At 42.2% G+C, this 24,415-nt stretch overlaps 1 protein-coding gene across 1 annotated transcript in view; it reads right to left on the reverse strand.

Moving 5' to 3' along the window:
* Positions 1 to 2,356: 2,356 nt before the first annotated feature.
* LOC124290643 overlaps positions 2,357 to 24,415 on the reverse strand; it is a 38,743-nt gene continuing 16,684 nt past the window's right edge. Inside the window, exons 5-9 of the mRNA XM_046727431.1 lie at positions 14,921 to 15,021; positions 13,753 to 13,819; positions 7,194 to 7,300; positions 4,799 to 5,232; positions 2,357 to 4,441 (exon numbers count right to left, since the gene is read on the reverse strand). Coding sequence (XP_046583387.1) covers positions 4,212 to 4,441; positions 4,799 to 5,232; positions 7,194 to 7,300; positions 13,753 to 13,819; positions 14,921 to 15,021 — 939 coding nt within the window. The 3' untranslated portion in view covers positions 2,357 to 4,211. The remainder of the gene's footprint in view (positions 4,442 to 4,798; positions 5,233 to 7,193; positions 7,301 to 13,752; positions 13,820 to 14,920; positions 15,022 to 24,415) is intronic.

The raw sequence follows: 24,415 nt of genomic DNA on the forward strand, positions 1-24,415 counted from the left end.
TCATTTCAAAATATGTTTTCGATAATGCATTATATGGCTGTTTGGCAGTTGTGTAAAAATATACAATTTAATACAACTAATTACATGTAAATAATTTTGCAATAAGAAAACTTCTAGAACAAATAACCACACAAAAGAATATATTTGTTTTATGAAAAACTACAAAATATAACATTTAATATTACTTACTCTTATGATAAATTATCTTTTAAAATATGTCGTAAAAACTAGCGCTTGAATTAAATCAAACTTTCGTTTTTGAGCCCCAGTAATGATATGTATATTTCAGATAAAGAAATTATGTTTATGTAAAAAATTGTATATTTTTTAAGAATACATTTATATTAACAATGAACTGTTTTTAATGAGGTTTCATATTTGGTATCTATTGACGTTTCATGATTACAAAATTCACATAAACTAATTTCAGATATTCAGATTGTCACGAAAAAAGTGTTTCATTCTTTGTATTCCACTTCCTCCTCTTGAAACTCTCCCAGCACCACTGTTTTCTGTATATATGTCTTCGTGCTGGACTGCTGAACGCTGGAACTAGTTGTGTGGTAGCAGTAGCATTTCCCAGTAGGCTTCAGGGGGAAGTTGGCTTCCGTCTATGCTTCACTGTACATTCTGTAAATATCCTTGTCAATAAAATGTACATAAACTGTTTACCTCGTATTTTGTTGTGTTTGACCCGAGGGCGCCATTTCTGCCAGTTTCGGTTGGTTGGGTTTTTTGTTTAACGCCGCACTCAGCAATATTCCAGTTATATGGTGGTAGTCTGTAAATAAACGAGTCTGGACCATACAATCCGGTGATCAACAGCATGAGAATCATTCTACGCAATTGGGTTATGATGACTTATATAGCAACCACGTCAGCGAGCCTGTCCACCCAATCCTGTTTGTCGCCTCTTACGACAAGCATGGGTTACTGAAAGCACATTCTAACCCATATTAGAATTCAAAAGAAGGTATGAACACTTGATTTTTCATGTGAATATAGTTAAAGGGAAACAACACTCCAAGTTTTAAAATATGAAACATTGACTGGCTATTTCCTAGCAGAAAAATATGCTTATTGTGGACTTCAATTTTGACTGGTTTGACTTGTGTTTGGAGCTATTTTCACTGTGTTTGCGAGACCTGTCATAGGATCGAAAAATTAGGTGCATATAAAACAAAAGATATACAATAACGAGCTAGATGTACCCAAACGTAATGTGTTTGTTGTTGATATTGGATTTGACGTCACAAAATTTAGTCAGTTGATTAGAACTCTTCTGGGCTTTCCATAGATGCTAAATGTGCAGGGGTTATATTTGATATATAGATATGATAATGGTGCTGCCATGACTTGTTGAACAGCCCTCGTAATGCTCATAAGATTTAAAAGGATGAAACTATCAGTGAACATCGCAAAATGCACAGTAAAAACCTATCCCTTCAGATAACAAACTTAGTCAATAAAAATGTGACATTTGATATAAATTATTACTAGACATGATGATTTAACTATAAATTAATTTTTTGTTCTGCAAGGCATTGTTATAAATAAAGATTTGTCTGTGTATATTCTCATAAACCAAGGTGAAAATGTTTGGTAAGCATCATCTGTTGACACAAATATGCATCTTGTGATTATGCATGATAATTAAAATTGCTCTGGCTGCGCGACATGTAGTGTTGTTTCCCTATAAGCTTTCATGATTGAGTTAGTGACAGTGTGCGAAATAGCTAGCCTGTGGCTAGTAAAAAACCAAGTCAGGCCAGTAATTCTCTACAGTCACTGGCCCAACTGGCTAGTGAATACCCATGGGGTCATTTTGTTAATATATCACTCTCTCCGACTTGTTAAGTTATGATACACTTTCAAATCATGCAAGGTTATGGCCTGATAAAAATGTTCATCATATTAGCAGCTTAATGATGAAACCCATGTCTACATTCAAATTTCGGGCAAGTGAATGATTCTGTCGGCTAGTAACTTTCAGGCAAGCAAAGTTTGGAAACTATTTCGTACACTGGTTATTGAGTAAATTTTTACATTCCAGCAATATCATGGTGGGTGAAATCAGAAATGGGCTTCAACAAATGGTAATTGGGGGGAAACTGAACCCTGGCCATCGGTGAGATGAGCGAATGCAAGCTTGGGTTAGTGAAGACCAGTTCTATTTTAGCCAGATCTTCATTGCTAACAGAGGTATTGAGTGTTTTGTTGACTTACAGAATATGGTTACAAATCTAGCATTGAAACGAGACATCAGATTGTCTGGTGACATCATGACAAACTCCCTATAGTGATGATAACAAATTCTTGCAATATTTTAGACCAAGAAACTACCAAAATATATTCAATCATTTCAAATTTTTTATTCAACAATTGTAACAAATTTTGACACCTTTCACTTAGGTATAAATAAATACCACATATTCTCAAATATGACACACAAAGCTTAAATAAAATGCATATATGCAAACACCTATTGCCCAGTTTATACCACCAGGAGCAAGGATCTCCATCCAGTTGGACATCTCCAATCAGGGCCATGGATCTCCATGCAGTAGGACATCTCACCATCAAGACCATGGGTCTCCATCCAGTAGGACATCTCATAGATCTCAAAAAGTAGGACATCTCATGGATCTCCATCCAGTAGGACATCTCACCATCAGGACCATGGGTCTCATCCAGTAGGACATCTCACCATCAAGATCATGGGTCTCCATCCAGTAGGACCATCTCCATCCAGTTTGAAATAAGTGACAACACTCTCTTCCATGAGGACCATGGATCTTCATCCAGTTGGAGATCAGTGAGAACGCTTTCAACCAGTTAATGCATGCAATTGGGCATCAATAGGCACTGCCAGGAATTCATGACTAGTTTCACACAAGACTATCAGTCAATACAATCTGGCATCAGTTGTGAACCAAATCTAACTCTGTCAAAGTGGTTCCTGTTTCAGAATAATCCATGCACACTTTAAAAAACGGCCTGATTTTCTTCACTTTTGTTTTAAATAAAAAATAAGAGTTGACAAATCATTAAGAGACCATGCAAAATATAAATTAAACACAACCTTAAACCGAGAGCAGAAAAGTAGATATACACAACGAAATACGTAACTAAGTCCTGGTGACTCCCCCTTTGTTCTATGGCTGCCTCTATGGGTGTGGACATACACTTTATAAGTATAACTGCATTAATATATTGTATCTGAGACATAAAGTACCTTGTTGAAATAACACCTTCTGACAACCCAAAGGATTACCCTGTTGGTAATGTTTAAAAGTGCCCCCTTTTGTAGCTTGTAAATTACCAAGACAGTTGCTTTTGTGCTTCTTACAGATATGTTTCACAGAAAACAGTGCATAGGTACAGTATACTGTTGCCCAGAAGCAATTATTTTAAAAATGACAAAAGGTATAGTTTCATCAACCTTGAAATAGGAATGTTCAATAGTACATGATCTGGAAAACAAATTTAACTTGTTTTCGTTTGTCAATTTTAAGCGAGTGAGACCCATATCATGGAGAATGTGATAGATTTATAGTGTGGAGCTGAATGGAATCTCTTAGATAAGGCCAGAACCATTTTATTTCTTGTTTTACGGATTTTTGTCCTCAGAAAACCTAAAGACAGAAGAGAAAATTAAAAAAAAAATAATAATCACTAGTCAAAATAGTTTTCCTTTTGAATACTAAAAGTATTTTATTTTGGCCAATTTATGAAGTTTGTATGGGGGCAAAAAAAACCCCAATTTTTATTTTTAAGTTTACATTTTTGGCCAATAAAAACATGAGGATTTTAGTTTTTGAGCAGGGATAATTAATTGTTATTTTTTTTCTTATTCTTGAAAAAATACGGCCGGTGGATCCGAAAAGCAAGAAATGCAATTGGTCTGGTCTAAAAGTACACTAACTGATGTGATGAAAACAGTCTTGTACTGGGAGACACATTAGCCACACCTGCAGGACATCAGTCTGGTGGTCTATGGCAGTGAATGGATCTGGGGAATATTTGTATTTCGGCGCTGTTTTTTCTTGTACATCATCATCTCTGGGTCAGTTCTCATGCTGATTACAATATTTGGGTTTGATAAAGATGAAATATAAATTACCCTGCAAAACTCAGTCATTCCAGACTCACTCTCAAAATGTTTGAACACACAACTGCTGACACATCACGTTTCAAATTTGATTGTCTCATCAAATTGTCATCAAGGCATTCAGCACACATTTGGGACAAGCAAGGGGAAGTAACCCCTGCCTGCTGTAATACTGTTTCAGCACTGACGCACTGTATGGGAGTTTGTTAGGTCCCTCGGTCAGCTCACGGTCGAAGCTGACAAGCACCTCTTCTGTGAATGTTTTCCTGGTGAAGTGATGGCCACATGTGAACAATATGGCACAGTCAGGGTCGATGGGCTGGGTGGTGTCTGGAAGTCGAGAACAGTGGAGGTTTCAAAGACAGCTTTTATGGATTAAACTGACTGACTGACTGAGTTTGGTTTTACGCCGCTTTTAGCAATATTCCAGCAACATCACGGTGGGGGACACCAGAAATGGGCTTCACACATTGTACCTATGTGGGGATTCAAAACCCGGGTTTTCGGCTGGATTAAACTGGAATTGACCTAATCCTACAGACTGAAAGTTGATGGATGTACACAAATGTTCAGGCTGTAAAATCTTGTACATTCAATCTTGTAGACGCAACAAATATGTCTCGAATTTTATTCCTGTGCTGATTGGATAATTAGAGCTATATGTATCCCAGTAACCCAGTGACTCACCTGTCTGTGTGTCCTTCCCATCGTTCTGTCTGTTCGTCTGGTCCTCCAGCTGCACCTCGAGATGGTCCATCTCATTCCTGGTGAGGGATATGTAACTACGGGAGTCTGCATGTTTCTGTAGGTTCTGTACAATGTCCTGCCACAGACGATCGTACGGTATCAGTTTATCACAAGGCTGGATCTCAACCTTCCTCTCTGTCAGCTCAGGCTTGACGTTGACTGTGTCCGTGCTGGAGTCTCCTGTCCCAGCATCATCTGAAGTGTGTTGCTGGAGCAGAGACATCCACTGTTTGGGCAGCGTGTTGGGGTTCCTGGACGAGCTGGTCAACACGGAGTGCAGCAGTTTCAGGCAGAAGTCTGTGGAGAACTTCTCCAGGAACTTGCACGAAGGTCCTAGCAGTGTGGTAGGAGGTTCTTCACTCTTATCCAGGCACCTATATGCAGAAATGAGATGACTGTCATTGTGTAGGGTTTCATGATGCTGTGAACAGTCCATCCGTCTGTCTTACCACTCTATTTCTTCAATGATGGGGCAGGCCCTTTCCATTTCAAAATATCAGTCCTTAGAGACTACCAGTAACACTTATAGGAACTTGTCCTTTCGTATACTTGAGACATGCTTTCTTGAGGGGTCAGCTCTTACTATAGTCCGTTTGGCTCAAAAGCGGACCGATGAATTGCAATCTAACTCGAAAACTTATATAATAAAATAATAACTATTATTAAAATATCGACACAGTTCACTATTTGTTACGAGGGAGGAGTGCAGAGAAAGGGACAGACGGTGTGCGAGAAAGGATGGAGACGGCACAGCACAGGTTAATGAATCAATAACTTTGTCGGCACTTGTGCATGTGCTTCTCTAACAGCTGGCTGTCCCTTTCTCTGCACTCCTCCCTCGTAACAAATAGTGAACTGTGTCAATATTTTACTGATAGTTTGTTAAACAACTTTTTTAATTTTAGGACATAACTTCTGCAAACAAATCACAGAGTTGGTCTGATATTTTGATTATGATCAGCGTTTCATTGAGTATTATATGTTTATTAGTTTTTTTAGTTAGATTGCAATTCATCAGTCCACTTTTGAGCCAAACGCACTATAGAGCCTGGATCCTATTAGAGGTTGGCCATTACAGGCTTGCTTGCTCTTATTTGAAACTGGGACTATTCCAAAACGACTCTTATTCAATACCCTCTCTCTTTAGGAACTAGTTCATGCTAGACATTGGCTCTGATTGTTGGCTGGTGTTTATAAGATACTTAATTTTATTAAATATAGGCTTTTATGAGGGGCTGACTCTTATTAGAGACTGGCTCTTATTCCTGGTTTAATTTTATTAGAGACTTGCGTTATTAGAAGACTGACTCTCATAAGATACAGTTGCTTATTATAGACTGCGGGGCGGTGGGGTAGCCTAGTGGTTAAAGCATTGGCTCGTCACGCCGAAGACCCAGGTTCGAATCCCCACATGGGTACAATGTGTGAAGCCCATTTCTGGTGTCCCCCGGCGTGATGTTGCTGGAATATTGCTAAAATCGGCGTAAAACCAAACTCAGTCAGTCAGTCAGTATTATAGACTGCATGTTATCAGACATGAATTCTTACCAGAAGTTAGGTCATTCTACAGGCTGGTACCTCTGATTAGACTGACTGACTGAGTTTGGTTTTACGCCGCTTTTAGCAATATTCCAGCAACATCACAGCGGGGCTTCACACATTGTGCCCATGTGGGGATTCGAACCCGGGTCTTTGGCGTGACGAGCCATCCTCTGATCAGAGGATTACCCTGTTTCTTAAGACAGGGTGACTCTTAATTCATGCTAGTAGTGTTGGCAAGTGGTTAAAATCAAAATAATTGATGATTGGTTTAGTACAACTGACCAATCATCGAAAATAATTGGTTAGCATCATTTATCAAAATATCCTGTTATGTTTGTTAACAGACAAAAGTTGTTTGTTTTTTTGCAAAATACATTTGCAAATTTCACATCTTTAAAGGATTACTAGTACGTTAGGAACATTAATTTCCTGGAGTCTTCAAGATAATTCAATCGTGACTTGGGACAAGCTCGTAGTGCTTATGAAACATAAATTTAATGACACAGACAAAACCAACCTTGTGAAAAATATTGTTAATGCAAACAAGTGTTCCAAAACTGTTTGTTTTCGATTATGAGAAAACATGATCGATTGTATGCTCATTTAGCCACTGCGACCAATCTTCGATTATTTCAATTAATCGGACCACCACTACATGCTAGTATCTCTGGTGAAATAGGACAGATATGTTCAGTGAACAGTATCACATTCAGATGTAATGGTGAAAATCCTTAGCTGCAGCTGACTTGGATATTATGAGAGGCCAGCTCTCACTTTATGTGACAAGACGTACCTGAACAGCAGGAGACTGAGTGCGGGAGCCAGCTGTGTGAGCTGGTGGAGGAAGATGGCTTCAAGGTCAACCACCAACAGGTCATGCTTCTCCCAGTAATCCAGAACCTAAACAAACAGATGGGATGGTTGCTCAATCACAAACTTTCATGTTTACATGACATGACGATGATCCAGGATACAATTATAGACTTCATTTGACATCATTAGGCCAGATCAATTTTATTTCTTCTTTTACGGATTTTTGTCCTCAAAAACCTAAAGGCAGGAATAAAAAATAAATAAAAAATCACCAGTCAAAGTAATATTCCTTTTAAATACTAAAAGTATTTTAATTTTGGCAATTCATGAAGTGTATATGGGCAAAAAACAATCTAAAAAACAATTTCGTGTAAGTTTACACTTTTGGCCAGTAAAAACATAAGAATTTTATTTTTTGAGCGGGGATGATTCATTTATATTTTTTTTCTTATTCTTGAAAAAAATGACAGGCGGATCCGTAAAACAAGAAATAAAATTGGTCTGGCCTTACCTAAACGTTTAAACGGTTAAAAAATTGGAAAAATCTGATTGGCTTAGATTTGAGGAATACTATTTTTAGTAACTCAGTAACTCAAGTCAGTATAATAGAATTATGACACCATGGAATAAATCTGTGTTTGTTTGTGTCTAGTGACATGTCCGCTACTGGCTCAGTGAAAAACATTATGTAATTTTCTGATTAAAATTGATATTTTATACTTATCCTGACTCATGCTCTTTTGCTTGTCTTCTTCTTCTTGTGAACATAGTGGAACACTTGTATCTCCCTAATTGAAGCTCCCTTCAATGTAAAATCACTAATTAGTACTCACCAAGAGTTGCCTCCCTCTTGCCAAATGCGCGGGAACGGAGGCGCCACCTCTGCCCACATGCTTCACTCTCTCCTGTTTAACGAGCCCAACACTTGAATTTACAGTGAAATCCAAAGTGTTATGTGGGGAGGATGGGAGGGCTTACCTCATGAGTCAGGATAAGTATAAAATATCAATTTTAATCAGAAAATTACATATTTTTCCTTATCCTGACTCATGCTCTTTTGCTTGTAGAATCCTACGGGAATGGAGGAGGGAAAACAGAATACTTTGGATTTAAATAATTAGTGATTTATATCTATATGTAATAACCGTCTACGGGAACTTCATAATGGCACTGAATTAGGATAATTCCTGCTACTATAAAACATAAGTTCTACCAGCTGCCATAGATGGGGGTACAACAATATTTAGATAATATGATAATAATAATAATGGTATAAAAAACGACTCCAAAGTGGAGAAGCGACCCAATGTACATAAACATCAGTACTGGGCTTAAGACTAATGTAGACTTAAGATATGTATATAATTAGCACTAAAACTCCGTAGAGTTATAAGCTAGATGATACTGGTATAATATATACATAATAATCTCGTGAGACTATGTCTCATCGTCTACGAGGGACTGTCAACTGCTGTGCGAGGACCATGGGACCGAAATGGTGAATACCTGAGACGTCCTCGGTGGTGATATCTCTCAGATAGTGGTTAGCAACACCATGTCGGATTTCCAAAAGCAGCCCTCCATAATGGTATTCAACGAGCAATTTCCGTGTAGAGCGAGTGTAGAAGCCAATGCTCTGATTTCATGGGGATTAGATGCTCTTGGAGGGTCAAGTCCTGCAGCCTTGTAGGCACGAAGTATGACAGTTCTGATCCATATCAAAATGGTGGTACGAGAGACTTCGGTCTGAGTCGCTGTCGATAGAGGGATGAATAACCGCTTGAGTTGTCGTCGCCTCGTTTTGGATCGTTGTAGATAGATTTTGAGTGCTCTGACTGGGCATAGAGATAGGTCAAGCGTATCTTGAGGTCCGAAAATTGAGGAGAGTGCAGGAACATGGAATAATCTGTCTGGTTGACCTGGCAATTGATTCTTGGCGATAAAATCCCATCGCAGTCCCATATGCACTATGTTTTGATTGTCGTCAAAACGTATTCTCTCATAATCTAGTGCGTGAATTTCTGACATCCTGGCTGCCGTTGCTAGGGATAACAGGAACAATGTTTTCTATGACAGAAATTCAAAAGTTGTTGATTCCAGTGGTTCATAGGCCTCACTTGTGAGGTGTTGGAGCACTATATTTAGATCCCAAGCTGGAGCGCGAAATCTCTGTTTCTGATCCTCCAATCGGAATGAACGTAGTAAGGCGAGTAACTCTGGGTTCTTTGTTAACTTGACACCCGTTCTCATAGTTATCACAGAGCTTAGCGCTGCGAGATAAGTTGATTAGAAGCCTTTTAAATGTTTATTTTGTCGTAGGTAACACAGATAATCAGCCACTTGTGGATGTGTAGCATTTCTTGCTGTAAATCCCTTCTTTACAGCATATGTTTCAAAACTGTGCCACTTGTCGTCGTACAAGTTGCGCGTAGAATTGCATAAAGCAAGCGTGACTGCTTTCGCCGCTCTGGATGAATAACCTCTCTTGTTTAGACACACTTTAATACAGTCCATACGTGAAGTTGGAATGCTTCTGGGTTTCCGTGCACTTGTTTGGTGTGAGGATGTATTAGTAGATTCGAGCACTTTGGTAGCTCTAGTGTTTGTTGTCCGATTTCTTGAATTAGAATGGGAAACCATGTTCTCGCTGGCCAGTAGGGTGCGACCAAAATCAGTTGGAGGCTCTGCGTTTGTCTGATTTTCTGTAACACTTGTGGGATTAGAGCTGGCGGTGGAAACGCGTACGCGTTGAGGCCTTCCCAGGATATGCTTAGTGCGTCCGTTGCCCACGCTTGTGGATCCGGGACTGGTGATACGAATGTAGTTAGCTGATTGTTGAAGCGAGTGGCGAATAGTGTCTACTAGCGGAGCTCCTATTTCCTTGATAATCTGTGCAAAGATTTCTGTATGGAGCATCCATTCTGTCGGTGATGGTAGATGTGGCCGAGAGAGTGCATCTGCTAGTACATTCTTGGCTCCCGGAATGTGGCATGCTCTGACATGTATGTTGAGATCGTCTATTTGATCGAACAGTTGAAAGCATAGAGTCAATAGGTTCAATCATCTCGTTGAGCCTTGTTTGTTTACATAAAACGCCACTGTTGAGTTGTCGGTGTGAATCATCAGATGTGCATTCTGTAGAATAGTGCTCCAATGTAGTAGGGCGTTGATTACTGCTTTCATTTCTAACATGTTTATGTGCAGCTTGCTCTCTTGCTGGTTCCATAACCCTGATGCCGTCCGGTTGGCGAGATGAGCTCCCCAACCTTGGAGCGACACGTCTACATAGAGATGGGTTTTGAATTCCGGCTCTGTTAAATAGATGCCTTCGCAGACATTCGACCTCCTGGTCCACCATAGTAGATGGGGTCTGATGTGCTTCGGTAGATTGAATGGTTGTAGGTCGTCGAGATGAGCGTTGATGAGGACCTGTAACGGACGTAACTGTAGTCTGCCTCTGACTGTCATGTCTTGGGCTGACGTGAGGAGACCCAACAGACTCTGCCAATGTCGTAGTGGTAGCGGAAAGAGTAAGGCTTGAGGAATGGTCTGTTGGATCTTGAGCCATCGGTCCTCTGGTACGACGATACGGTTCAGTGCCGTGATAAATCGAATGCCTAGAAATTGCAGATCTTGCGTAGGTTCTAGGTCCGACTTGAGTAGATTTACTAACCATCCTAGCTGTGTTAGTGGCTTGATGATGAAGTTTAACTGTAGTTTGAGACACTGTGGATCTTGATCTACTTCAATCCCGTCGCCGAGGTAGAGAGCGACTCGCGAGCCCTAGACGATGTAGGTAGGTAAGTGATGATAGGTTTCGTTACTCTTGTGAATAACCAGGGGGCCGATGATATTCCGAATGGGAGTACTCTCCATTGATAATGCAGCCCGTCTAGTGTAAACCGTAGGTATTTCCTGGATTCGGGATGTATCAGGATGTGTAGATAAGCATCCTGCAGATCTATGCTGGCCATGTAGTCCATGGGACGAATTAGGTGCTGTAATTGAGGTAGATGTATCATGTGAAACGTTGGCGGTTTGCGTAGATAATCCCTGTTGAACGTGCTCATCTTGTAAATGAGTCTGAACTTTTCCTTGGAATTTTTCTTGGGCACTAGGAAAACTGGGGAGTAGAAGCCTGGTTCGATGTTTACTTGATCCAGTACTTCTATGGCCTGCTTGGTTAAGAGAGATGTAACAGCCTCTCTTAACTTTGGTAGTTGTTGCGCCTGGAGGTCGAACTTGTGAGGGTTGACTGTAAGCGGAGGCGTGGCCTGTAGTTGGATTCGATATCCGCGTTGAAGGATGTTGGAGACATATGGGTCTTGTAGAATTCCCCAGTTCTCCCAGTGCAGTTGAAGGCTTCCACCCACTTGTGATGGTTGTACTGGAACGGCTGGGGGTGGAAGACTCCAGTCGTTCCGAACCCGTCTTTCATCGTTTATAATTCTGGGAACCTCTGGGTGCCCTGCCTCTTCCAGATCCTCCTCTGTAGTTGCCATATGGGCGACGAAAAGAATCTTTTCCTCTTGCACTGACCATCTTCCTATCCCGTGCTTTCTGTAAGCCAGTAAACTTAGATCTTCCTGAATATCTCTGAGATGTCTGCCTGATGACGCTGGCTAGCGTGTCCATGGACTTTATCATAAGGACTTCCCTTGAATCCTTGGTGACTTCTTTAGAGACTTTATCTATACCTCCATCGAAGATAGATGGCATAGACCATGGGGCTGTGTAGAGTGGGGCAGTAAACTGTTCACCCCAAGTACAGGAAGCGAGGAGACCTTGACGACGAGCCAAAGTTAGCGCTGCGGAGACTGATGTAAGATGATCCGTAAGAAACTGCTGGTCCTTCTTCTGCATAAGGAGGGCCGAGTATATCATTCTATCATCCTCAGATGTAGAATCACGAAATCTGGAGATCGGCTGATCATCATACAGGCCCAGTTCTGCTGCGAGACAATCTCGGCTGAGAAGGTTCTAGAAGACTTTGTCGATTTCCCCTTGGAGGTAGATGCTGCCCTGGGGGTACGGAGTCTGCGTTCAGATGATGTAGAAGCCCTCTTAGTCTTTGGCTGCGACGACGGGATGTCTGGGGATGCAGGATGCTTCTTGGAGACGGCGGACAGCGTCCCACGCCTCTCCTCCGAGGGTAACTCTAGCGAAACACCAGACGGGAGGGGGTCGTCCGACAGCAGTTGACTGGCGAGGGGTTCCGATGTATCGGCCATGGCTAAACTCTGTTTGCATGACCTATCTGCTGCGCGTCTCAAGACCAAAAGATAATATTTGTTAAACGCAGAATAAGACAAATTATTACAGTAACTGCAACGTGAAGAAAATGCACATGGTGCAGTACAGCTAGGGCATATTAAATGCGGATCAGCAGCAGAAAAACGTAATCTACAAACAGTACAGATTTTCATCAACGTAAACTGGCTGAACAATCACGGCGTCCCGTGAATAAACAGCAGAATTACGAATAAATATCAATATATAATTGTTGAATGATACTAGCTACACCTCTATAGAAGACTATAAGAGGTAACTAACTAAGAATAATCAAAGGATATAGTGTGTAGGGAGACACAGGCGCTCTCACATCCTGCTCACTGGGCGAAGAAGGAGAGAGTGAAGCATGTGGGCAGAGGTGGCACCTCCGTTCCCGCGCATTTGGCAAGAGGGAGGCAACTCTTGGTGAGTACTAATTAGTGATTTTAAATTGAAGGGAGCTTCAATTAGGGAGATACAAGTGTTCCACTATGTTCGCAAGAAGAAGAAGACAAGCAAAAGAGCATGAGTCAGGATAAGGAAAAATATATGGTTTGTCACAGTTAGTATTCTAGATAACATTAATATGTTCATAAAGGTTATCAGTATTGTACTCCCAACTTCTAGTATGCCACTTATGAAGTCAGTGGTATGGATTAACCAATGGAATTCCATGTCATCATGTCATACACCTGAATCAATAGATTATAATATTAGGGACCATTCATAATTTATGGCTTGGGTGTGTGTGTGTGTGTGTGTGTGTGATGATGATTATAAGGGAGGTCACCCATTTTGTTTTGGATATTTGGATAGCTAGGGGGTCAGCAATTTTGTACACATGTACTGGGGGGGGGGTTCAGCAATTTCATACATTTTTGTATTTTTTTTGCATTTGTATAGTAGTGAATACTCATTACAAAATGTTTCAAATTATGCTTAGAAATTATGGGAAGGGGAGGCAGGGTCTATGATTTTGTACATGACATGCAGGGGGGTTCACTTGTTTTGTTCATAAATTTTAGGGGGGTCATTCACATTGTACATCTTACACTGTCTTAATGACATTTCTATATCTATGATAGCACTTCTTCTAAAACAAATAGGGGAGAGGGGTAGCCTAATGGTTAAAGTGTCTGCTTGTCATGCTGAAGACCCCTGTGTTAATTCCCCACATAGGTACAATGTGTGAAGCCCATTTCTGGTGTTCCCTATATCAGTGGAAATATTTTGTTCACAAATTTGACGGACAAGGCTTCCTGACTCACCTCAACAACAATCACATTCAGCTCCTCCTGCAACTCGGACTGGGTGTCGTCACCATTCACTGTGCATCTGACAAAGATAATACTGTTAATGTGAAGACTAGTTATATTTGCAGGAGGTGAGGTGAAATTGGGTTTAACGTCGGGCTTGAGAATATTTCGCTCATATGACGACGTGCATGCGTGTGTATGTGTGGCTGCTTGTACTAGCCCAGACTTTAGCTGGTTTTATAGTGCTAGCCCACTGAGATACCACGCCGCAGTGAAGCATGAATACCCCACTCAGACACATTATACTGACTCCGAGCTGACCAGTCCTTGTTGTACTCATTAATGCCGAGCGCCAGGCAGGGACCAACAAGTACCATATTTTAACGTCCTTTGGTATGGCGCGGTCGGGGATAGAACCCGCGACCTTCCGCTCTCCGGGCGGACGCTCTAACCACTACACCATGGAGGCGGTCTATATTTGCAGGAAGACTTATCAAGACATGCAGAGGGAGTAAAGTATTTACTGTTCATGACGGATGTTCATTGCCTCATGTCATAAGAGGCGACTAACGGGTGGTCAGGCTCACTGACTTGATTGACACATGTCGTCGTACCCCAACTGGGCAGATCAATGCTCATGGTGTTGATGACTGGATTAGTCTGGTCCAGACTTCATTATTTACAGACCACCTCCAGTGGTGAGTGGAGTGAGAGTGAGTGAGTGAGGAGTGAGTGAGGAGTGAGTGGGAGTGAGGAGTGAGTGAGGAGTGAGTGAGTGAGTGAGTGAGTGAGTGGAGTGAGGTGGAGTGAGTGAGGAGGGAGTGAGTGAGTGAGGAGTGAGTGGAGTGAGTGAGTGGTGGAGTGGAGGTGGAGTGAGGAGTGAGGAGTGAGTGAGGAGTGAGGAGGAGGAGTGGGAGGAGGAGGAGTGAGGAGTGAGTGAGTGAGGAGTAGTGAGTGAGTGAGTGAGTGAGTGAGAGTGAGTGAGTGAGTGAGTGAGTGAGTGAGTGAGTGAGTGAGTGAGTGAGTGAGTGAGTGAGTGAGTGAGTGAGTGAGTGAGGAGAGTGAGTGAGTGAGTGAGTGAGTGAGTGAGTGAGTGAGTGAGTGAGTGAGTGAGTGAGTGAGTGAGTGAGTGAGTGAGTGAGTGCTTCTAGTGCCCGTGCCCATGCATTAGCATCTGTACCTGATGTGATGCTGGATCACTTGGATGCTGAAGTGACGGAAACTCTCTGCCGACATGAACTGCTTCCTGTCTGACAACACCTGCAGCTGACACAACAACGCCTGCAACAACAAGGGTCATCAGATAAAAACATAGTAGATGTTGGGACATCGTGACAGAGTGTAATGGTGTCCATGATGACCTGACTGTGGACAGTGTATAGGTGCCATGGCTGACCTGACTGTGGACAGTGTATAGGTGTCCTGGCTGACCTGACTGTGGACAGTGTATAGATGTCATGGCTGACCTCACTGTGGACAGTGTCTAGGTGTCATGGCTGACCTGATTGTAGACAGTGTACATGTGTCATGGCTGACCTGACTGTGGAAAGGTAATAGGTGTTATGGCTGACCTGACTGTGGACAGTGTATAGGTGTCATGGCTGACCTCACTGTGGACAGTGTATAGGTGTCATGGCTGACCTTATTGTAGACAGTGTACATGTGTCATGGCTGACCTGATTGTAGACAGTGTACAGGTGTCATGGCTGACCTGACTGTGGAAAGTTAATAGGTGTCATGGCTGACCTGACTGTGGACAGTGTATAGGTTTCATGGCTGACCTGACTATGGACAGTGTATAGGTGTCCTGGCTGACATGACAGTGGACAGTGTATAGGTGTTATGGCTGACCTGACTATGGACAATGTATAGATGTCATGGCTGACCTCACTGTGGACAGTGTTTAGGTGTCATGGCTGACCTGATTGTAGACAGTGTACATGTGTCATGGCTGACCTGACTGTGGAAAGGTAATAGGTGTCATGGCTGACCTGACTGTGGACAGTGTAAAGGTGTCATGGCTGACCTCACTGTGGACAGTGTCTAGGTGTCATGGCTGACCTTATATTAGACAGTGTACATGTGTCATGGCTGACCTGATTGTAGACAGTGTACAGGTGTCATGGCTGACCTGACTGTGGAAAGTTAATAGGTGTCATGGCTGACCTGACTGTGGACAGTGTATAGGTTTCATGGCTGACCTGACTATGGACAGTGTACAGGTGTCATGGCTGACCTGACTATGGACAATGTATAGGTGTCATGGCTGATCTGACTGTGGACAGCGTATAGGTTTCATGGCTGACCTGACTATAGACAGTGTATAGGTGTCATGGCTGATCTGACTATGGACAGTGTAGAGTGTCATGGCTGATCTGATTGTAGACAGTGTACAGGTGTCATGGCTGAGCAGACTGTGGAAATTTAATAGGTGTCATGGCTTACCTGACTATGTAAAGTAAATAGGTGTCATGGTAAACCTGATTGTCGAAAGTAATAGGTGTCATGGCTGACCTGACTGTGGAAAGTTAATAGGTGTCATGGTTGACCTGACTATAGACAATGTATAGGTGTCATGGATGACCTGACTGTGGACAGTGTATAGGTGTCATGGCTGACCTGATTATACAGTGTATAAGTGTCATGGCTGACCTGACTATAGACAGTGTATAGGTGTCATGGCTGACCTGACTGTGGACAGTGTATAGGTGTCATGGCTGACCTATGGACAGTGTATAGGTGTCATGGTTGACCTGACTATAGACAGTGTACAGGTGTCATGGCTGACCTGTGGACAATGTATATGTGTCATGGCTGACCTAACTATAGACAGTGTATAGGTGTCATGGCTGACCTGTGGACAATGTATTGGTGTCATGGCTGACCTGACTATACCCAGCGGGCACACAACGTTGAATCAACGTTGAATCAACGTTGAATTTTGGTTGTTTGGTTGATCAACCTTTCATAAACGTTGATTCAACGTTTATCATGCGACCAAAGAAAGTTAGTCGAGATTCATTTAGTTGTCAACGTTGTTTCAACGTAAGGAACCAACAAAATGTCAACTAATTGTTTCCTTGGCAAATTTGATACATAATTCATATTGGTAATAGGTATCCAACTTAGCAACTATCATTTCGGAACATTATTTTCATAAAAGATCAAGATCGAGCTAGTGACAGATATAATCTTATATATTATTTGATTGTGCATCGATCAACGGACGGAAATATTACGTAAATCGCAATTGAAAATGAAAACATCAATGATTTTAGGTATAAAGTCATCAGTTATCTGAATTGCATTACATTTGATATTTTCCCACAAAACTGTCAAAATTGTATAATTCACGACAATTTGCTTTCAAACACATGCCAGATCGCCTCGCTTGGCCATATCCGACATGCACATTAATTATCGCGAAATAAAGGCAGCTGATCGCTGTCAGTTTACTTTGGCAAAGTTCAACATAATATCCTATTTTCAACATCTTCACGGTATGCTGGTGTTTATTTGGTAAGTATGTCCTTCATGTATAATGAAAATGTAGGAATGTTGTTTAAATCTAGCAGGTCAATGTAGCAAGAAACTCCGAATTAGGGCTCATGTTTTATCTCACAAGGGTACCGGTATGTCACGTACACGTTTCTCAAAATTTAGTGGAAGCCCGTGTTTTCCATGAACTTGTTTTGTTATTTTTCAATATATTTGCATGCATGTATTTGGCATTTAATTATTTAATGGAATAAGATTTCCTTTCGTACCCATCACCTGATTTGAATTTTGCAAATATACATTTTCAAATATTCAATGAAGTACATCAATATGATGCTTAGAAATTATGGGAAGGGGAGAGGGCGTCATAGATATTGTACATGACATGCAGGGTGGGGCGTCACTTATTTCGTACATACACTTTACGGGGGTGTGGGGTGGGTTAATTCACATTGTACATGCTTCTTCATAAAAATCATCATCACCCCAAAGCCATACATTATGAACGGTCCCTAAGGGCAGCTATACAAAATCGAATAGAATTTATCAACATTTTATATTGCATCACATTATTATGAACATTTGTTCGCTTGAATAGATCTATCAGTAAATTATGCATTGAGCATGCTCTGAACCCTGTCAACATATGCATATTGTTTGGGGGTGGGGGTGGAGAATGGCTTAAAGGAAATCTTTCTCAGATCATGCAACGAAAATTCACATCAAAATGTCTTGTGCAAGTCTTTGTTAAGGATGAAATTGCATATAATTTATTTGAACTTTTATTTATTTACAAAATGTGTAACTTCACTAATGATTCTTTGATTGGACAATTAACAAAACTGCACTCGCAGACTTTCATTCTTACACTTGTTTGGAAGGGATGTGGTGATTCATGTCTCTTAAAGGTTAAAATGTTACATACAAAAGAAGTAATTTAGTAAGGAACATTTAATTATGAAATAAGATATAATTTTAATGGAATTTGCAGAAATCTCATCTTCGAAGACTTGGTGGCATCAATATTGTGGATCACATAAAAGGAGCAATGCTAAGGTAACAAGTTTTTAACATTTCACTTGTTTCCAGTATATCCACCACAAAGGTTGATCATGTAAGAGAATAATTTGACAATGATTTCTCCCGGAGATGTTAAGTTTAATGAGCACTCCCTTGCTTGGCGCCATATTGTTTTTTGGCGCAAAGAGCTGGATGCAAGAAAGCACGCGAGAGGACAGAAGTCATAAATTTATAGAGATATATAGATGTTTATTGCTGGGAGACACACTCTTCAGGTATTTGGTCAGCTGTAGAATTTGAATATGATGTTTCTCTATTATTGTCAAAGTGTAGGTTTTTCTTAATTTATCATTTAAATGTGTGTGCAGTGAAACATACTGAGATTTGGAAGAGTCCATTATTTAGAGTACAGGTAGTGTTAGATATCAGCATTTTATATACATGTTCCCTTGTCAAGATCATCTATCGAGTATATTAGAGAGAAGGTGTATATTTGTAGTGTTTTAAATCAGAGTTATTTTCAGTGTATGACCGACATTTCAATATGTTTTGGCCACCTGTCACCCCTATGGTCAAATAGAGTAGGACTTCCATTTCTTGGAATTGAGAGTCAGAGATACACTGTTTCCAAGAATTTGCGTGTGCCAGCGATGTTTGTTTACGAGTACATTTAAGTCTTTTTGAGTGTAGATTGGAGTAGTAAGAGATGTTATTCAGTGTCTTATTATTCAGGGTATGATAGATTATTTCTGGCAATGTAGAGTTTAATCTCATTATTTTATTGTTCATGATTCAGAGAAGCATAGTTATGACGTCGCAGATATTATAGGCACACATAATTCATTATATGAGAGATTTTCTAAGCGTTCCTATAAGAGATTAAGTGTAAACATTTCTGAATTATGAAGAAGTTATTTGTCTGAGTTTTTTTTAGTGTGCAAATGACAAAGAGACACAGAGTAGATAATAGGGAATATATTGTATACTTATGAGAGCTCATTATTGTTTTCAGAACTCCATGATCCATACTTCCTTGTGTTTGGGAATAAATGGTGTTGGAAGACCTCCCACAATAGACTTGTTCTTTGACCTGTGAACCACCACCCATTTTGTTTTCTTATCATTTAATGTAAAATGGCTTTTGTTACAATTTATGACTCCTGTTAGCAAAATTGCTACATCAGTACAACTCCTATTTAATTTGAAATAATCGTTTCCGAGATTCTCTAAAGAAAACTAAATCTGACAGAATAACAACAATCTTCCATTGTTTTGCAGGACAATGTCAAACAATTGATGTCAAGAATGAATGTTGATGGGCAAAACGGCAAGTTTTCTTTTAAGAATACAAGGTTGCATTCAGTCATCTCTGGTAATTTAATTACCAAATGCAGCATTTTCATCATGACCATAGCAAATAATATATGACAGTAAAGCATCGTCTAATTCATCCTAATTCATAGTCTAATTGAATAATCAACTTGCAATTGAGGATTTTCTTTGAAAATGTTTAAGAAAACTTCCATTCCTCTAGTTGAAAATATAAATTGTTCTCATTTTTCGTCACATTTTGTATTGATGCTGTTCATAGGTTCACATGGCAAGTTACAGCAGTGAAATGAACCTTTCAAGTGATTGATTAAACAAAAACTTGAATCATTTAAGACAATATATCTTCCATATAAAATTATTCATGTATTTAAATATAAAATTTCAGAATGTGTCCTATCTCATGGGAATGAGATGGGAATGCATCCGAAGCAAATTTGAAGAAAGAGTTAGGAACGTTTCTGAAGTATCCACCTGACCGCCAGGCAGGGAGTGGCAGAAAGAAGAGAAGCTGTATGTCAGTTTAATGCTGTATGCAGATGATATTGTGTTATTATCACAACAGAGATCACCTACAGACTATGTCATGTGTGATGTTTTACATTATGCTTTAAACCACGTTTCTGTGTGTGCGTTTGTGTTCATAAAGATTTCATAAAAAGTGACTGGTTTTATGTGCTGTATTCAGGTATAGTTCCTGTTCATCTTGGATCCCTTTCATGGTGAAAGTAATTGCATTGTGTTTATTCAGGGTCTGTCTAATAGCTGAAATTCAGACAAAATGTCTTCTCGGGGACAATTTCCACCTTTTCAAGATAACAATACAACAGTAAATATTTTTCTTAATTTGGAATACTCTTTTCTTCTTACTGGAATTATAACGTCCAACTGACATAAAACTTAAATGAACATTATATTGAATGTGGAATTTTAACCAAGTATTTTATCAGGTAAATATTTTTACTGCAATTTTATGTTTGAACAATGTTTATTGCAGGTAGCTTTTTGGGTATTTTTAGCTGGATGCATGAGTTTGGTGCTACTTTAGTGTAGTTTAAAGATGAAGTTCGAGTCTATTTACAGGAAAGCGTAATACCTCCCAGACACAACCACGGAACAACCCATTTTCAACGTTAATAATATGTCAAACTTCAACGTTGATTCCACGTCGGATATCTACGTCTAAAAAACTCGAACTAACCTGTAGAGGTTTCAGATTCTTTGAATATATTCCTCCTTGGGGTACTTATAAGCATTTAAATGTCCATTTAAATTCCCTACGACAGTTGTAACAATATTTGAATAAAATATTTACAAAACAAAAACTACGTTTTGTCTTGTGAGACCACCCTTACAGGGCCTTCCGGCCCCCTACAGCCAAGAGCAGGTAACTCTAGACCGTAACCTCGTACCTCACTTTCCATGCTGAACGAAGTCAGACAGAATGTGAGGGGAGGTGGAGGTGATACCCCAAGGAGGAATATATTCAAAGAATCTGAAACCTCTACAGGTTAGTTCGATTCTTTTTTATATATTCCTCCTTGGGGTACTTATAAGCATAAGACAGACTCCTAAAGACGGATCTCAGGAGCGGCATTCTGTCTGCTTAAACACCCCCGACAAGAAGTGGAATTTCCCAAGCTAATTATAGCAGAAAAGGCACACTTACCCGGCCACGTGTCCACCAAAGCCAATCAGGCGGGGGCATGAGCCAGGGTCAGGGTTAAATGTATGCAAATTTCCAGCGAAACCTCAAGCTAAAGCAACGAGCGAGACACACTCCCTCCTTCCCGTAATCTACCTCAGGAGTGAAGATAGGGTCCCGCAATAAACCCAGAAACGAAATGCCGGAATATGAACAGCAAAGTTTCCAAGGGCAGTTTAGTCTAGAGCTTCTCGGTTAGAAAGCAAGAGACATGGGAATAAAAAACCAGCACCACATAAAACCCATCACCAAGGGAAAATGTAACAAGATTTGTAAAACCCAACACCAGTGTTAAAAATTGGCAGATAATGGTTCACACAATAAAAAACCTCGAAAGCTCAATCGGCTAGAGAGGTGGAACCATGCCCACTGGAGAGAACTGACTGACCGAACCGAGCACGCTCACTGGAGAGTCTGTCAAGTTGGTAATGACGGATGAACGTACTCGGACGGCTCCAAATAGCCGCGGAGCAGATCTCCTCAATGGGCAGGGCTGCAGCGTAAGCTGTCGATGTAGCTACTACCCTAACCGAATGAGTTTTCAACCCAACAGGCGGGATACGCCCTGTTTGAGTATAACTCATATGTATGGCAGAGACAAGCCACCGAGAAATGGTCTGCTTGGTCGCCGGAAGACCAGCCTGAACCCCGCCATAACAACAAAACAATTGGTTACCCTTACGGGTACCCCTTGTTCGTTTGATATAAGCCTGAAGTGTCTTCACGGACATCTAAGACGCGGAGCACGCCGTAGAGAGGTACCGGACAGGGAAGGCTGAGTGAAAGCTGGGAGCTCAATAGGCCGGCCACATGGAAGGGACTATCCTTCTTAGGACGGTAAGTCTCAGGCAGCCGAATGCTAACTCTGTCTTTGTGAAAACAGTAAGCTGGATCGGCCGACATTGCATGAATATCGCCAACCCGCCGCCAGAAGTCACCGCCACAAGAAACGCCCGCCTTCCACGCCAACAGCTGGAGGGAAAGAGCCGACAGATTGTGAAACAGTGGACCGGACAGCCAATCAAGAACGATTGACAAGTCCCACGTGGGACTAATCCGCCGGACAACCGGACGGATTCTGTCCACGCCTGCTAAAAGCTGTACAAGAGGGTGCTGCCCCAAGAGAGCACCGCCAACAGGAATATGAAACGCAGAAATAGCCGTAGAATATCCTCGAACAGTGGAAGCCGCTAGACCGGGCTTCCAACCGAGACTGAAGGAATTCTAACACACAGACTAAATCTGTAGAAAAGGGATCAAGAATCCCCTGTTGACACACCAGCTAATAACAGGCCCATCTATCCTCATATTGAACGCTTGTCGAATCCTCCGCTGGGCCAGAATTGTGTCTGCAACTGGTGCAGGAATTCCGCCGCATGGAGGCGATCCCTGATAGCGGCCAAGCCACCCACTGAATCCTGGGATTCGGGTGGGCCCGCTCTGGGATAGGAGGTCCGGGTCGAAAAGGTAATAGAACAGGAGGCTGAGCCAGAAACCTGAGAATTACCGGAAACCAGCTTTGTGCCGACCAAAGGGGTGCCAGAAGCACAAGTAGCCGAGCTGGTTGTGCGGTCAGCGCGACAGGACCCTGGAAATCAGTGGTATCGGGGAACCTGTCCGGCCCAATCTAGCTGAAAGCGCCGTTATTAACGCACCGGATCCGAATCCGGGAGCAAAACACAGGAATCTGGTTCGTCACCCCAGACGCAAACAGATCCACCTGGAACGACCCGAACAACTGGGAGATAATCCCGAATATCTCCCGGTCGAGCATCCACTCGTGTGGGGCTAGTATACGCCGTGAGAGAGCATCTGCATGGACGTTGTCTACCCCCGGAGATAAACAGGCAAAACCCGAATGTTGAACTGATCGCACCACAGTAGAAACTGCCAGGCCTCCTGAAGGAGCCGACGGAGACACTGTGCCGCCTTTGCTTGAGAATGTAAGACATGGCCGCTTGATTGTCCATTTCTAGACGAACCACACGGCCCTGCACCAACACCGGAAGCACTCAACACCTTGCGGACTGCTCTCAGTTCTAACACATTGATGTGTAGGCTGACCTCTCCGCTCCCACCAGAGGCCGGAGGCTGAGTGCTCGCCCAGGACCCCCAACCTGTGAGGGAGGCGTCCGCCTGAAACTGAGAGGGAAGGTGTCGGGTGTCGAGGGGATCCCCTGACAAATTCCCGACGTCCGGCCCACCATCGCAAGTGAGGGATTAACCACTCTGGCGCTATGAGCATAATCTCGTAGCCCTGCGAGTGGGACCACAGCTGAGCTAATGCTTGCTGAATTGGTCGCGATCCTCAAACGCCAAGACGCCAAACCACGCCCACTGTCGCCGCCATGTTGCCGAGCAACCGAAGCCATGTTCGGGCCGATTTAACGGGGAATGGAGGAACTGTAACACAGTCCTTCGACTTTGACGATGCGTCCCGAGCAAGGGAAACAATCCCTAGCCGCGTGTTGAATCTGGCTCCCAAGAATATCAGATCCCGCGCCGAACGAGGTCTGATTTCTTGAGATTGATAATCCAGCCCAGTGACACCAGAGTATCCAGCACGCACAGTGTGGAGGCTCTGCTTAACTGAGGCCCTAAGGCCCGTGAGAAGCCAATCGTCCAGGTACGGGTGACAACACCTGCCCTGAGACCTGGCTAACTGAGCTGGGATTAGCATAAGTTTGGTGAACACCCTTGGCGCCGCGGAGATGCGGAAGGGGAGCACGCTAAACTGGTAGCACGCCCCGTCGAAGGAGAACCGGAGGTACTTCTTGAATTCGGGTGCATTGGAACATGGAGGTATAAGCGCCTTTGAGATCGATTGACGAAGCCAATCCCCTGTCTCGACGGAGGAGATCACTGACCTGAGTGTCTCCATCCTGAAAGACGGCACCTCCAGTAATTTGTTCAGCCCTCTGAGATTCAGAATGGGTCTGAACCCTCCGGCCCTTTTGGTCACGAGGAAGTAGGTGGAATAAAACCCTCTTCTCGCTGACTCACAGGAACCACCTCGATGGCGCCTTTGGTCAGTAAAGACTGAACCTCGGCACGGAGGACTTCCGCTTTGTCACAGGGGGTCGGCACAGGCGCAGCCAACCCCAGAGAAGGACGGAGGATCGC

Source organism: Haliotis rubra, unplaced genomic scaffold, assembly GCF_003918875.1.
Source record: "Haliotis rubra isolate DU_JTF1 unplaced genomic scaffold, ASM391887v1 Scf1126, whole genome shotgun sequence".
Classification (NCBI taxonomy): domain Eukaryota; kingdom Metazoa; phylum Mollusca; class Gastropoda; order Lepetellida; family Haliotidae; genus Haliotis; species Haliotis rubra.